A 16,620-nucleotide genomic window follows, 5' to 3' on the forward strand; every position below is an offset into this window, starting at 1 on the left:
AAAAAAAAGTTTGGACTTGAGTAAATATATATTTGCAAGTATAATCGTATAAATAATTAAACTATAGCAATTTTTAAAACTTACTGTTCATAATTTAAGTATTTCTTATAATATTAAAATTATATAATAAAATTAGTTGATTTTTTTTACATAAGTAATATTTATTTTCATTTTTATAAGTTTATAACTGTATAACAATATTTATTTTCATTTTCAAAACTGTATAATAATAATTTATTTATTATACTTGAAAAATAAATATATAATTTTAAATTTAGTATACATAAACAAATCTAATGAATAATACAAAAAATTTACAAATAATATACATACTACAACTAACTGATACCGCTATAAAATGGTTTTTATGTAAATACCAGGTCAATTAACTGTCCTCTGACTAAATTGCCTGTTTGCCGTACAGGGTTCATATCAATTTCCAGAAGTAAGTCATTATCTACGGCATTTTCGTCAGCTGGCATTTCATCACATTGTTCTTTTAAAATGTTGTATAAAACAGCTGTGGCAACAATGGTCGTCATAGTCGTGTTAAGCTGTGTGCGTCCTACAGCTATCACCGGAAATCTTCTTTTCCACACACCAAATAGTCTTTCTACAACGTTTCTTGTACCAATATGAGCTTTCTATGATAAAAAATGATATTTTTAAATGCATAATTTTTAAACTAAATTTAATTTATCTGGAAGTTATTTTAATGAAGGTGGTCGGAGATATTTTAATGAAGCACAAATCATAAAAAAAATATGTATTAGATTAATTTAATTTTAATTCCTTATAACTTAAAATTATATTTGAACCAGATTGTGGAAAATTAAGAGTGAAAAGAGAGAAATTTAATTTCTATTAATGGTAGTATTAAATGTTTCCTAACAATAAATAATATACTAATACCTGATATCTTTTCTCAGCTTCAGTAACGGGACGAAGAAGAGGAGTCATCATGTAATCACGACATGGATAGCCTCCGTCTCCGAGTAAAAAACTATTTCCATATTCTCCATTTTCAAACTGAGCCCTACACATACTATTATCAAAAATTGTACTGTCATGAACAGAACCTGGCCACCTACAACAACATTTTAGATGAACAATACCTTTGTGTATTAGTTTGTTCTATTATACTATCATAGTATCATAATACAAGAACTTACATACATACAGTAAAAATTATACTAGTTAATTTTACTATAAATACTACTATTTATAATTAATGGTAATAAGGTTGTTTTTAAGGTAACATTTTAAATTTATGAAGTAGGTAGGCACAAAAAGTTTCAGGGGATGTTATTAAAAATCACTTTTATGCTCCACCAATAGGTTCATTTAAGTACGTATGTAAATTGTAATTATTAAAATGTATTTTTTAAATAGTTATGTTTACCGTGCAACAATATTCATGATTTTTAAGTTACTATCACATATAGCCTGTACGTTGAAGGAGAAATACCCTTTCCGATTTCGAAATCTTTCTCCAATATTGCTGTTTGGTGACTGTTTACGTAGGTATGTGGGTTAGGGTGGAACGAAAATATTTATTTTGTAATTTAATTTTATAATAGTAAGGAAAACTTGTGTTCTAGTATGTATAATATGTAAAAAAAAAATTGTCATTATAGAGTGTTGTTTTGAGGTGCCGCCGAGCATTTAAAATCTATATATAGAAATAGGAAACGAAAAACCTAAGTATCATTATTTTTATTACTTTACGATATCACCAAATTTATTTTGACCATAGTTAATAGTTTAATAGATTAAATAAGGCAATCAGCATTATTATCATTTGACTTACGATTAGTATCGCACTATTTATCATCGAGTGTGGACGTAAACGACGTTTTACAGTGCTAATATAAAGTTATTAACGCATTTATTCGTTTAATTTTCAATTAATTTCTGAAATGGCTGTTTGTACCAGAATTAAGTCAAAATGTCCAATTTTTGGTGACACTCGTGATCTTAGTAATTTAGTTTTACCTACCTATGAAGATGTAATGAAGTTCTATTTACAAGTAAGAAACCAATTAAAACAAAATAGTAATGGAAAAGATCCAACTGTTAAAATAATTTCTGAAATAGTAGTGACAGATGTAGAAAAAATATGGCAGAAAGCCTCTATTCCAATAGTATCGCACATTCGTGCACTTCAACTGTTAATAAATTATCACGATAAGTACAAAAAAATAATTAAATCTATTAAAAACAGGAAAAATACATTAACTTTTAAATCAAATCTAGAAAAATTTCAGAATAATGCAAAAGATACACTATTTGATTTAGCAGCTTGCAAATGTATTGAATTCTATCTTTGCTCTTGTGAAAAATCTCGTAAAGTTCCCATTATCGAACAAATGTTTCTGAAAGACCAAAGATCAATGAGAAATATGGCTATGTCATCGATTGATGTTAAAACAACAAAAAAACTTAATCAAAACATGCACAGAAAAAAAATAGAAGCAAGTCGAATTGACAAACATAATAAAAAAGAGCTGTGTGTAAATAATATTATGGAAACAATAGAAACGGATGAAACATATAATACTGACAATGACGACAATACAGATGAAGATTCCAATTATTCACCAAATTCAATGTCCTCATTGTCTTCAACGTATAGTGCTAATAAACAGTCACAAATGAGACTCGAGTTACCAGCTCTAGCATTAGCGTGTGATAGAACGGGAATATCTGATCGAACTGCTGCTACTATTGCTAGTGCAATACTACAAGATGTTGGAATAATTAAAACTGATGATAAACAACATGTGATTGACAGAATGAAAATAAGGAGAGAGAGACATAAGAAACGCCAAGATCTAAAAATACAAACTGATAGGCAACCGAAAAGTCTATATTTTGACGGACGTAAAGACCACACTTTTATAAATCAAAAAACAGATGACAAATATTATCGTAATAAAATAACAGAAGAACACATTACACTCATAAGAGAGCCAGGGTCTCGGTTTATGGGACATTGTACTCCTGTAAATGGAACTGCTATAAGTATTAAAAACAGTATTATAAGCTATTTAAAAACAAACGACATATGTACTTCAAAATTGTTGGTGATTGGTTGTGATGGGACCGTCGTAAATACTGGTAGTAAAGGGGGTGTTATTAGGCTAATAGAGGAACAGCTAAATAAACCACTACAATGGGTAATTTGTCAGTTACACGCTAACGAACTACCTTTGCGTCATTTATTCCAACATCTAGATGGAAAAACTTCAGGACCGCGTGGATTTTCTGGAGCACTGGGAAAACAACTAGAGAATTGTCATAAGTTACCAGTTAAAAAATTTAAACCTATTAAAGGTAATATGCCGTTTTTAGAAACCGCAATTGATTTAAGTACTGACCAAAAATATTTATTCAACATTTGTGTAAGCATAATAAATGGTGAATGTTCCATAGATTTAGCACGTACAAATCCAGGTAAACAAGCACATTCAAGGTGGCTGACTACTGCAAATAGAATTTTGCGGTTATACATTAGCACTGAAACACCGGAAGAAAACCTAATAACTTTAACTGAATTTATTTTAAAAGTTTATGCACCCATGTGGTTTCACATAAAAATGAAATCATTTTGTTCATTAGGTTCAAAACATGTCTGGCAAACCATTCAATTTTCAAGATACTTACCAAAAAATTATTGATCCAGTTATTCAAAGAAATGCATATTTTGGAGCACCTGAAAATATTCTTTTAAGTATGCTAGTTGATGATCGAATGCGTATAAGAGAACTTGCTATACAAAAAATTTTTAATTCAAGACTTAGCAAAGCAACAGGAGTTCGTATCTTTAAAGTACCTTTACTCAATTTCGATGCTTCTGATTATACTGAATTAGTAGACTGGAACAAATGTGAAATAACTGAGCCACCAATATTATCAATGATTGAAAATGAAGTTTTGAATCAAGTAATATATATATTTTACAAAACTGTTTATTAAATTTAAATACTTAATTTTTTGTTTCTTTCAGATTGTTATGTCCGGACAAGTTGCTGAGTACATTAATATATTTCCATGTCATACTCAAGCTGTTGAGAGAGCCGTTAAGTTAGTAACCGATGCATCTACTGCGGTTTGTGGTGAATCAGCAAGAGATGGATTTATACGAGCTAGAATTGAGTCGCGGGCTATAATGCCATCATTTAATACAAAAAAAGAATATAAATTGTTTAAATTAAAAAATTATATGATAAGTAAAATTCTAATGATAAGTAACTTTATAATTTTTATTATTATTTTGGTAAACAATAATGTAAAATTAAAATAAAACAAATTTACATTATGTATTTATGCGTACAATAAATAAGTACGTGGCGGCACCTCAAAAAATTATCCCATGACCTCCAAAGTTTTTGTACTTTTTAATACTCTTGAAATACATAAAAAAATGTCTATTAAAAACTAAAAAAAATTTTTTATTTTTTTTTAATTGTTTCATTCCACCCTAATGTGGGTACAGTCTACTGCCCCAACCACTCTTGGAAATCCTTTCAATCTGAAAAAACCTGTTTGAACTTTCTGAATTTCTTCAGCATCCCTAGACATGTTGATAAAATGCGGACGAAGACGACCAATCGCGAATGACACACGTTTTATGGTTCGGCATATTGTTGACTTATGGACGTGTACGTGATCTCCAATAACGGCCTTTATTAAGGAATATAGGGAAAGAAAGGAGTAGTAGACAGTTACCTAGGTATGTGACTATGTACAATAGAAAAGTACTTGTTCAATTTTTAACAGTTAAAGAGGAACGGTTATAACAATCAAATCCTTCAAAGGATATTATTTTAGAAGTTTATTTTAAAAATAATAATTTTACACTCAGCAGATCACGTTCGTTAGTTAAAAAATAAGAGTGAATTGACTTCTTATAAAATTAAAATGTAAGATTATTATCTAGGAAATCTCATAGGCTATTTATTATATTTTAATTTTAAAGCGAGTTATAAGTATTTTTAATTTTAAGATGTACCTACAAACAATTTACAATTTTAAAATACTTATAACTCGATTTAAAATTAAAATATAATAAAAAAGCCTACGTGATTCACTATAGATAATAATCTTACCTTTGAATTTTATAAGATTATTTTTATATTAATTTTAATTTTATTAGATACATTTTATAATTTTATATTCACTTTTATTTTTAAAATAACGGAGCTAAACGTGATTTGCTGAGCGTAAAATGTGCAATGCGTACGTATGTAAGACCAGGGGGTGGCTAAGGGGCTATAAAAAGTGTAAATAAAAGACATATTGTATTTGTATACTTAGCCACCTCTCCTATACAAAATTCCTCACTGTGTAAGACGGAGACAACAAGACAACATAATTTGAGGGTGCGAGTGTGCGACGTCCCCTTAAGGGCTGCCCGTAACCGATTTTTTCGATCAAAAACTCGCCTAGCACGCCACTGCCACCTAGTGAACTGATTTCGGAAATTTTTTTTTAAATTGGTTTCAAAACCAGGCACAGACTTATATAATCATTTATGACTAATACATGCCTTGGATGGCAGCGAAAAAATTGCAAATTGCCACTATTATAGACCAGAGCGGAGGTCTTAAATCTTAATGCATCAACACATGTGTTCAGTTCAACAGTAACTTTACCATAATATATAACGTTACATTTAGAAAAACAAATAAAAATATAGGTAGGTACTATACATTTTGATGTAGGTTACACTATACATACTTGAAAGGTACCTGTAGCATAGTATCTTAAAGTCACCAAAATTTGTATTTCTGGAGAAATGGCGAAGCTTCTATTTGTAGAACGTCGCAAATCGTTTCCAATTAAATGTAATAAAAATACAAAAGTTTCCTTTGATAGTCTATTGTAAAAAAATGCATTTATTGTGTATCAAATTAGGTACGATTTACATTTTATTTAACTTATTGGTTATTATAGCTATTAGTTACTTACCTAAACCTACTTTTAAAGTCAAAATCGTCGAAATCCTCCAATGGGCTTGACCTATCCCGAAAGAATCTTGATCTGGGTAAATAAAATAATACATCCAACACCATTTCATCATCAGAATTAGATGAGTCGGAAATCGGAATCAGTCATTTTTCAAAGTGTATTTAATTACTTTGTGATGTAGGTATTAAATATTAATAATTAATTATATACGTGGAAAGCAAGTAAAAATTCAAGAATGTAACATGTAAGAGTGTGTAAGTGGTGTAACGCATTGACAAGACGCATAGGTAGTTACCGACGTAGGTACCTACTGTATACTACTGTTTAATGAACGAATAAATTTTTATTCAACCGAAATCGGATCATTAGTTTAATTGACCGGTAACCAATAGTTTAATGACTCAATAACGTTATTGAACGTTTATTTAACATTTAGTGGATGAATAACTTTTTATTCATTCAATAGCGTACTATTGGTTCATTAAATATTTAATGAACGTTCATACAACCCGGCATAAGTATTTTAAATAATTATTGAATTATTTATGTTTGTTTTATATTTTAATAAAAGTGTTTCCGACCCGAAAATTATATGTTTTATTTGAGTAGCCACACGATTCTACGTACGCTTTAAATCTGATCTGAAACCGGTTAATTTATGGTCGTTGAGGATTGAAAGGCTAAATAGTAAGGTAGCGATATCGACGTCTAGAGAGCCAAACTGTAACCGGTTAATTTATGGTCTTTTCAGTGGCGTGGCGTGGAGTCAACAGTGGTGTAAGCAATCACCAAAAATTATACCCACCTATACCTTAATTTTTTTTTTTTTTACCACCACTCAAAAGCAGCTTCAGTTTAAAATACTGATTTTACCTTGCTATAATTAAATAGTTGCATACTTACAAATTTTACCTCTAAAAATGTGTCTCAACAACTTTTGGTTATAATATAACAAAATTAACAAAAACATATATATTTTTAATACATTAGCTATTTATTTTTAAATATATTTTAATAACAAACGAAACAATTTTTTTAAGTTATACATTCTAATGTAGGGATAATAGTGTTAATAAATAATAAAAATAATAATAATAACAGTCCTGTTTTTTTTCTTAAATCTAATTTTTAGTTCCAAATTCTATTAGTTTACAAGTTCACTTATAAGACAACTCTATCCTTCTATTTTGTTTTATAAAGTCTTTAATTACATCATTATGAAAATTAGGTTCACACTTTGTAGTCATTAAAACTTCTTTTTCTATGGAAAGTAAAGATAAATTTGAAAGTCTATTTTGAGTTTGATTATTTCTTAAATAAGTTTTTACCCTTTTTAAAGCGGAAAAAGATCTTTCAGCAGAAGCACTTGTTGCAGGAATGGCTAAAATTAATGCACATAATTTAGTAACTTTAGGTAGAACAGTTGTTAAATCTGTTTCCCTCAAATATTCTAAAAGTTTATAAATATGTGTTTGATGAAACTGATCAGATGAATATATAATTGACAATTCACTCTTTAGCTTTGGAAATTCAAAATACTGACCATATGTTTGTTTAAGTGAACTAAATTTATCCTGAGGAAAATTATCTTTGTAATGGGAAAATTTTTCAAAATCAAGTAACCCCATAAATTTTAAGTTATATACTTCAGAAAATCGTTCATCAATTTTAACTAAAATAGTATCTATTATTTCATAAAATAAACGTTTATAGTTAATTTTTCTATCTTCTGATACTTGAACCATTCGACACCTTTTATTTCTGGATGGGATTATTTTATTTTTTTCTAAGTCATTTACTTCATTCCAAACTAAATTAAATTTCTGCCTATACTCATTTAATTGTTTCTTAAATTCATTTATTTTTTGAGTACAATATGAAATATCAAACACTTTTTTTTGTAATACATCAAAAAGGTACCTAGCTAAAGGAAGTATTTTTCCAAAAATGATTAAATTAAAATTAAAATCAAAATCTTCTAATGTCAAACAAAAGCCTCTAGCACATATAATTGATTCGCCATCCCATTTGTCAGCGTTTTCTACAATAGACTGCATTAATTGATTAATTTCTTTTTTATGTTCAACCATAATATTAATTAATCTACTATTATAATTCCACCTTGTTGGTGCAATAGTTGGAAACCGTTTTTTAACAATTAAATCTAACTCATTTATTCTTTTTGTACTATTAGAGAAAAAAACCGCAAACCCGTTTAGATTTGTAAAAAATATTTTACATTCCTTAATATGAGACACTGACTGCTTAAGAACTAAATCAAGTTTATGTGCATAGCAATGAATATACATTGCATTTTTATATTTCTGTTTTATCAAAGTCTGCAAACCATTATGAGAACCAGACATAACAGCAGCTCCATCATATGTCTGAGCAACTAATTTGTTCTCATCACATATATACTCTGGAAGTATTGAAAAAAAATGATCAGCCAAAGATTTAGCTGACCTATCAGCACTAACATCAGAAAACCCAATAAATCTCTCTTGAACACCTTTGTCATTAACATATCTAAATACTGTTGTGAGTTGTGATCTTTTTGTAATATCAGTTGTTTCATCCGTGATTACTGCTAAGAAGTCAGCATCTTTAATTTCATTTTTAATTTTTGTAATTATAACATTTTTTATAGAATTAATTAAATCATTTTGTATGTCATTTGAAAGGCCTGTAAAAACAGTAGAATTTGAAATATGGAATTTTAGTTTATCATCAACAGAAGAGAGTAAATTAAATGTTTCAACAAAATTACCTCTATTTAAAGAACTTGATTTTTCATCATGACCTCTAAAAGCTAATTCTTGTTTGGCAAGGAAACAAGTGATATCAATTAATTTACTTATAACATACCTATTATTATCTACTTTTTCATTATGTTTATTTATGTTTTTTTTTAAATTTTCACTTAAACAAATATCTATCCTATTATTCCCAAAAGTTTTTAAATTTACCAAGGCTTGAATGTGTAGCTGACTTGATTCGTGTCTAGTTTTTAACCCATGAAAATTAGACATATCAGTAAACCCATATTTTGACCAAATATTCGATTCACTATGTGAAAAGAGCAAACAGGGCCAACAGTACAATTTATCCGAACAACCACAAAGCCAGTCACATGTTTTATAAAAACATTCATTAAAATATCGGTAACAATTTTTAGTTTTAGATTTCAAATTAGGTAATTTAGGAGTAGGCCTCCCTCTCAAAACAATATCCATTTTGTCTTCATAAGTATGCGCGCCAAATGATTTTACCAGTAACCTATCTATATCACAGTGGAAGTTGGACAAATTGTCTTGTTGAGGTGAAAATTGAGTTGTTGGTGGTGATTCATTGTTTGAAACTGATGATAATTTTGTATCATTTGGTTGATAGCTAGTAAATGTTTTTGGTGTGTTAAAAAACAATGGAAGTCCTTGATTTATTGAAACTAAATTTCCTCCTAAAACGTAAATTAGAAAATATATAGGTAATACATTTATACAAATTATGTTTTGAAACATTAGAAATTTTATTTAACTAATAAACTGTTATGTAGTATTTAACTTTATTTATATCATTTGAAATAATTGATTAAAAAAAATAACTATATATTATTTCTAGTAATAATAAAATAATTGTTCTAATACATTGTATTAGATTTGGATCAATATATTTTTATATAAATACATTTCTGAAGAAATAATTCATCTCATGGGTAAAAAAAAGTAATATTTTATGAATAAAAAAATATAACATACACTAGTCTAGTTTAATTTATAATAGAAATATTTTAATAAAAGCACCGGATTTAGACACATTGTATACACTTTTTTTAATTTGAGCTCCCGTACTCATGTCTCATGTGTACTACAGAAATACTTAAACTATAGATGTTGTTAGATTGTATTAGTAGGTAATTGATAATAAAATTACTTTATAACTTATTTTATTATTGACATACTTTTTGATCCAATATCAGTATTTTGTGATGAAGTTGTGGATTCTGAAATTGGTGCAACAGCAACACTAATTTCGTTTGACCCAACATTTTTATTGATTGCTGCAATGATGACAAACACTTAATATTAGCGGTTAAATAATTATTATCATATAATATGTAATATGTTTGATGTTTAAGTCATTTCAATATACCTACATAGTACATATTAACTTTTACAGTCATTAACAACTAGAAGACATTTAGAACATATGAAGTTATTACTTACTTGGCGTTTTTGAGAAATAGTTGCTTATATTTTTATTTGTAAGTTTTGACTTTCGCACTACACAAGAAGCTATATGCAATAGCCAATTATAACTGCTCATATTATTTTCTTGTTTGCCACACTCACAAGTAATAAAATTAACATCTTGAACATGATCACTCATCATAAAATAATTAAAAATATAAATATCATACAATAACCTAACATTAATTGAAGTTAAAAAATAAATTAACTGTACTATTCTGTAAGTCGTAACTATTAAATAAAGTCAAATAGTCATAACAGACAATAGTGGCAGTGCGGCACTGTTTGTCATACCATTATACCAACGCAATTGGTAAAAATAAAATAAAGTGAAATGTCGATTAAAATCACGATGATTGCTGATTCGTCGTGTATCATATTTGAAAATCGCTTATATGTCAGTACCACCACCGCGTATACTATTCCGCATGATAATTTCAACACAAACAATTTATACTATAAACTGTAATAGTCTAATTTATAAAATAGGAAAGGGAATTGAAATCGCTTACACACACATCGCATTTCTCATGTTTATAGAAAATGCATAGATGAGCCGAACGTGCGTGCGCGGACTGCGGAAGTTCGGGGGACATTTTACCGAGTATTCTTGGCTTGTAATGAACCGACGCGACGACCGAAACGTTCAAAAACAACGAATAACGATGTTATTTTTAGACTAACAACAAATAACAATTTATAAATATAAATTTATAAAATCAATGAAAAAATATTATAATAAACAATAATATTATTTCACATTGATCATGGCTAAAATTGAATTTAATTTGGTCATTTAAAAATAATACACCCAAAAACGTTTAACAATAAAAAGTGTAAGCAACGCTTACACTGCTTATATACACGCCACGCCACTGGGTCTTTTGGTTACTTAGGTGTCAGTAGAGGTGTATCACTGAAAAGTGCATACACGACAGTGGCGCCCAACGCGGTTCTTATCCACGGCCGGAGACATTTTTTTTTTTTTGATTTTTTGTGCGTGTGCCCTGGTACCTCAACCTTGGCACGTTTTAATTTTTTTGAAGTTTTTGTACAAGTGAAGTACAACAATTGTGAACGTTTCGGTAAAACCCGAAGCGAGTTTAGTTTTTGCGTGTGAGTAAAACACATACGCGCTCGATTTTTTTTGTCCAACCGACATACAGCATTCTTGTGCCGCGTGAGTACAATTTTGCTAACCGTGCGTCCACGCATATACGCCAAGGTGAGCAACGTTTGGTAATATACTTACATATTAATAGGATTATAGATTAGTTTTTTTAAATAATTCAAATAGAATTTTAGTTCAAAGTTTTTCAAAATTTTATTCAATTTTAATAACCAAAAAAAAAAAAATTTTTTTTAATTTTAAACAAGGAGATTAGGTTCTTTAAGGAAACTATCTAAATAGGATTTTTTAGTCAAATTTTTTTTTCTCTTCTCTCTTTCTTTTTCAAAATTTTTATTCCATATTAAATAACTTCAAAAATATTTTAAATTAAGTGATATACTTAACGTATTATTAGGATTATAGTTTAGTTTTTTTAATAATTTAAATAGTTTTCACTAGTTTAATTTTCTTTTGTCTTTCAAAATCGTATTTAGTTTATTTAAAAAAAAAATATATTTTAACTTTAATTCTTAAATTATTCAAAAATTAAGTAGTTAGTGGTAAGTATAAATATATCAATACAAATCAACCTTTTTCATTAAAAATACATTTCTTTAAACTCATAAATTCAATTAAATCTTAATGTGATATGAACGACAATGATCTTATTGCCTTAGGTTCAAAAATTACTAAATTAACAGATATTTATTCACATAAAAAATCAGAACTTATTGAACTATGCAAATCTAAACAATTAAAAAGCGTAGGAACCGTAGATAATCTAAGAGCTAGATTATCAAAATATTATAAAGGGATCACAGAATTAGACGACATTGAAGAAACCTTAAGCGAATTACAAAAACACGAAGTTCAAGAAAATTCAATAAAAGATAAAATCGACATTAAAGATTTACTCATACAAAGTAACTTAAGTGATTCAAGTCCGGAAACAAGTAATAGTACAAAAAATAAATCAATTACTAACGACATTAAAAATATAACTAACGATTTAGAAATTAACGCAAATAAATTAATAATTCAGGCAGACAAAATTTTAGACACTAGTAATACTTTATATCAAAATAATTTAGAGCAAACCTCTGACAATAATTATAATAATTTAATAAACTTAAATCCTAACGAACCAACAAAAAAAGAACACATATACGAAGATATCGAAAGTCCAATTAAAACTGAATCGAACTTAAATACCACCTTCTTTAGCAACTCACAATTTGTAATAGAAAACACACCTGAAAAACAAAATAATTTAAAAAATAAAAATCCAAAACACAAAATGGAAAAAATGATAATTAAACCAGATAGTTTTTCCGGACAAGGAGACATCAAAACATTTCTTAGACAGTACGAAAAAGCAGCACAAATAAACAATTGGGACGACAATGAAAAAATGAAATTCTTATCAATATTTCTGAAAGATACTGCCAACAAATTTTTACAAAACTTGGAAAACAAAGGAAGAAACTGGTCATGGGAAAATCTAAAAAGCGAGTTCATAAACGAATTTCAACCAATAGGATACTCTATAATACTGAAAGACAAATTAGAAAATAGGAAACAAAACGACTTAGAGTCAATTTCTAGTTTTGTTACGGAAATAGAATATTTATGTAGTCAAGTAGACAAGGATATGAAAGAGGAAGATATTTGTGTTTACATACTAAAAGGTATAAAAGAACCTATATTACACACAATTTCACTTCACGACAACAGTAACTTAAAAAAGTTAAAAGAAAATTTAAAAAAATATGAACTTATGCAATAAGAAGCTCAGGACTTAGCGAATACACAGAAATTTTGAACAAACAAGTAATGCAATTAAATACCGAAACAAAAGACAGCAACCAAGAAATTAAACGTTTAAATACAAAATTAGAAAGAATAGACAGTTATTACAAAAACAAAATTGATCAACTATGTACCGAAATGAACAATTTAAAAAAATACGACAAGACAGTAAATTTTGAAGATAGATCACGCAACAGAGACAAAAGTCCATATCCACACAAATCAGATTACAAAGGCAGGAACAATTATAGGGAAAAAAGTCCTTATTCCGATAAGTACAACGACTATAAGTTCAGAGAAAATAGTAAAGATAGTTATAATAACCATAAATACAGAGATAACAGCAGAGAAATTAGCAATAATAGAGATAGGTCTTATTCAAGGGATAGGAAAAACTCCTACGACAGGTCCAGAGATACAAGCAGAAATAGATATAACAACAGAAATCGTGGAGATGACGCAACTAGAAAACAGCACAGTAGGGACAACAGCAGAGAAAGATACTCAACACCGGAAAAATTTAATGGAAGAGAAAACATAATATGCTACAAATGCAATGAAAAAGGACATTATGCAAACGATTGCAATTTTTCAAAAAACGAATAGCACCCGAGTTAAGAGAAAAATCGGAATATCTACCTCGGGGAACAAATAATATTAATTTAAAAATCTACACCTCTAAATTTAACAGAGAAAAAAAAAATGAAAAAAATAATTATATTCATTTTGTAGAAAATTGGTACAAATCAAAAAATTCAAATAAACTAATAACTAATGAAGTAAACGACGATGACGAAAAAGCTGTAGAAAACATCGTAACAATAAGTAGTTTGAACCCACTAAACGAATTTCAAAAATTCCTACTCAGCAATAACGATAGAACCGACTTCCTATGCGATTACAGTGAACAGACGGTAAATATTTTATCATTACGAAATGATATCGCAATCGGCCATTGCACAAGTCAATGCCTTACTATGTCGAAGGGGATCGCATTACAATTTAGAAATAAATTTAACAACGTTCAAAATTTAATAGACCAAAGAAAAAAAAAAACCGAAATTGCTTATTTGAAAAACGGAAGACAATGGGTTCTATATCTAATAACAAAAAATGAATATTACGACAAACCAGCGTACATTAACATTTTTAGAACACTAGCTAACACTAGGAAATTTTGTATTGAGAATAATATTACTACTTTAGCTTTACCCAAAATCTGCACTGGACGAGACAAAAAGGATTGGAAAGTTATTTCTACTATGATTAAGTTTATTTTTCAAGACACGCAAATAAAAATTTTAATATGCCTACTACCAAACAATGACGATGAAAAACAAAATAAATATTTTAAAAACAATGGTTCACAAACTAGTAATATAATCACGTTAGGGAAAAATTTTAATAACACAATTAACGATAAATTAAAAAATGAAATCTCACAAATCGCGGGTTCATTCATAAAAACGGAAAATGTACCCGGAGACGGTGACTGTGGTGCCCACGCACTACGAATATGCCTTAAACAACATGGTATATATAGAAAGACAGTAGAATTATTAAATATGCTCGGCATTCCTAATTGCAAATCTGGCTACTATCTTAAAGATGACGATCTAGCGTTTATCTGTGACCAATTCAATTTTAACTTATATTTAATACACGAAAATTCCGAATATACAAATGCCATAATTTACTGGAAATTAAATAGGAAAAACATAGGGATATTCAATAAAAATTGCCATTGGACACCAGGAATCATAACAGAAACATATAACCCTCGTCAATTCAATAACATAACAATAAACACAGTTTTTCCCAACTTTAATACTATAGAAGAAAATGTAGACCATTTCTTACACGAATGTTTCGATCGCTTGAAATTATCCCAACAAAACACTATAGAGAAAAATAAAACCAACAATAATTTTAAAACAGACAAATCCACAATATGGTACTCAAAATTTTGTCAAGACTGCGAATATTTGTCCACAAATTTTTGAAAACAAAAAGAGAATATTTCGAAATAATGTAACCAAAATATGTAATTGTAAAATGATAATTATTGTAAACATGATTGTAATTGTAACGAATAACTTATGAATGTAAAATTGTAAATTAGGGAAGGTGCTTGTACTGAAATTTAGAAATGAGCCAAATTTCAATGTTTGGACAGTAAAATATGACTTTAAGAGGGGAGGTGTAACGAACCCAATAATACGCATAATATATTATTGTGCTCGTTTCGCTTTCGACTACATTTGGCAACATAAAAACTAGATAAACAATAGCACATATAAATTCGACTAGATAAATCAAAGTCATATATCTGATTAGAAAACCTATGGGAAGATACCGAGAGGGCAATGCGAATCTTGTTATCTCATTACAATAGGTACTACAATCTCACCTTAATCTTAAATCATAAATGTATGAATATAACAACTAAATATTGTTATGGAATATACATATGTATATGTGTGTATATATATATATGTAATGCATAGTATCTAAATAGTAACGGATGGCGTATAACATATATTGCAAACAAGATAACAGAACACGATTCTCGGAATAACCAGGCGTGGGAATGTATCAATGATTAATTGAACAACGTCCTGTGAAATCCACAGATAAGTCGATAGACTAGGAGGAAGTAGGAGAGCAGGAGGCCCTATAAAACCAGACCCGAAACGGCCTGTAGATTAGACGTGTAACACCACAGTACAGGCGAGCACCTTCACGAAAGACAACGCAACAACTTGTCAAATTAGACTTAGAGTATTTGTACATAAAAGTTCAATAAACAACTTTACTTTCAACCAGTCTAATTATTTATCAACTCTGCCTAAAGAAATCCTCTACCAACGGTCTTGCTACCTGCAACTTTATAAACTAAGCAATTGACTCAATTGCTAGTTTATAACAACACTATAACATAACCAGGGCCGGCGGAAGGCACGTGCGACATGTGCGACCGCACAATAAATAAAAATATATGTATTTTTCAACATTACTCACTGTAAATATAAAATTAAAATAATGCTCATTATATTATTTTAACTGGAACTGTGTCATTTTATGAAGTACCTAAGTAAGCACTATTAGTAGATAATATAATGTGCGGGCTAGCCGCTAGCATTATCGCTCGTTGTGTTTCGCGATTATCTTTGTGGTTTCCAATTAGCAAACATGAACCGAATCAAATCACGATAAAGATCCCCATAAACGTATGTACAATAATCAATAATTATTAGCGATACAAACTAGTTTACTTGTGACGAGTAACAACTATCGAACTATACGTACCTAGTATATTGTAGTTTGTCAACGAGCGTCGTAGCGTCAACGATTATAGAGTACTGTGCACATTATTTAGTCAAACAACATTCAACATATCATATTATTTTAATATTAATTATAATTTGGTAAGTATTTATTTTAATTTTAAATAATTGTACAATTATTAATATTAAG

At 28.9% G+C, this 16,620-nt stretch overlaps 1 protein-coding gene across 1 annotated transcript; it reads right to left on the bottom strand.

Moving 5' to 3' along the window:
* Positions 1 to 365: 365 nt before the first annotated feature.
* LOC132932928 (zinc finger MYM-type protein 1-like) lies at positions 366 to 10,437 on the bottom strand. Its single transcript, XM_060999271.1, has 9 exons — positions 10,200 to 10,437; positions 9,935 to 10,033; positions 8,744 to 9,433; positions 7,185 to 8,659; positions 5,731 to 5,907; positions 4,483 to 4,686; positions 1,403 to 1,512; positions 913 to 1,087; positions 366 to 644 (listed from the first exon to the last, which is right to left on the bottom strand). The coding sequence occupies exons 1-9, from the start codon at positions 10,363 to 10,365 to the stop codon at positions 366 to 368; spliced, it is 3,375 nt and encodes a 1,124-aa protein (XP_060855254.1). The 5' UTR covers positions 10,366 to 10,437.
* Between the last annotated feature and the right edge of the window lie 6,183 nt (positions 10,438 to 16,620).

The sequence above is a fragment of the Metopolophium dirhodum genome, chromosome 1 (assembly GCF_019925205.1).
Source record: "Metopolophium dirhodum isolate CAU chromosome 1, ASM1992520v1, whole genome shotgun sequence".
Lineage (NCBI taxonomy): Eukaryota > Metazoa > Arthropoda > Insecta > Hemiptera > Aphididae > Metopolophium > Metopolophium dirhodum.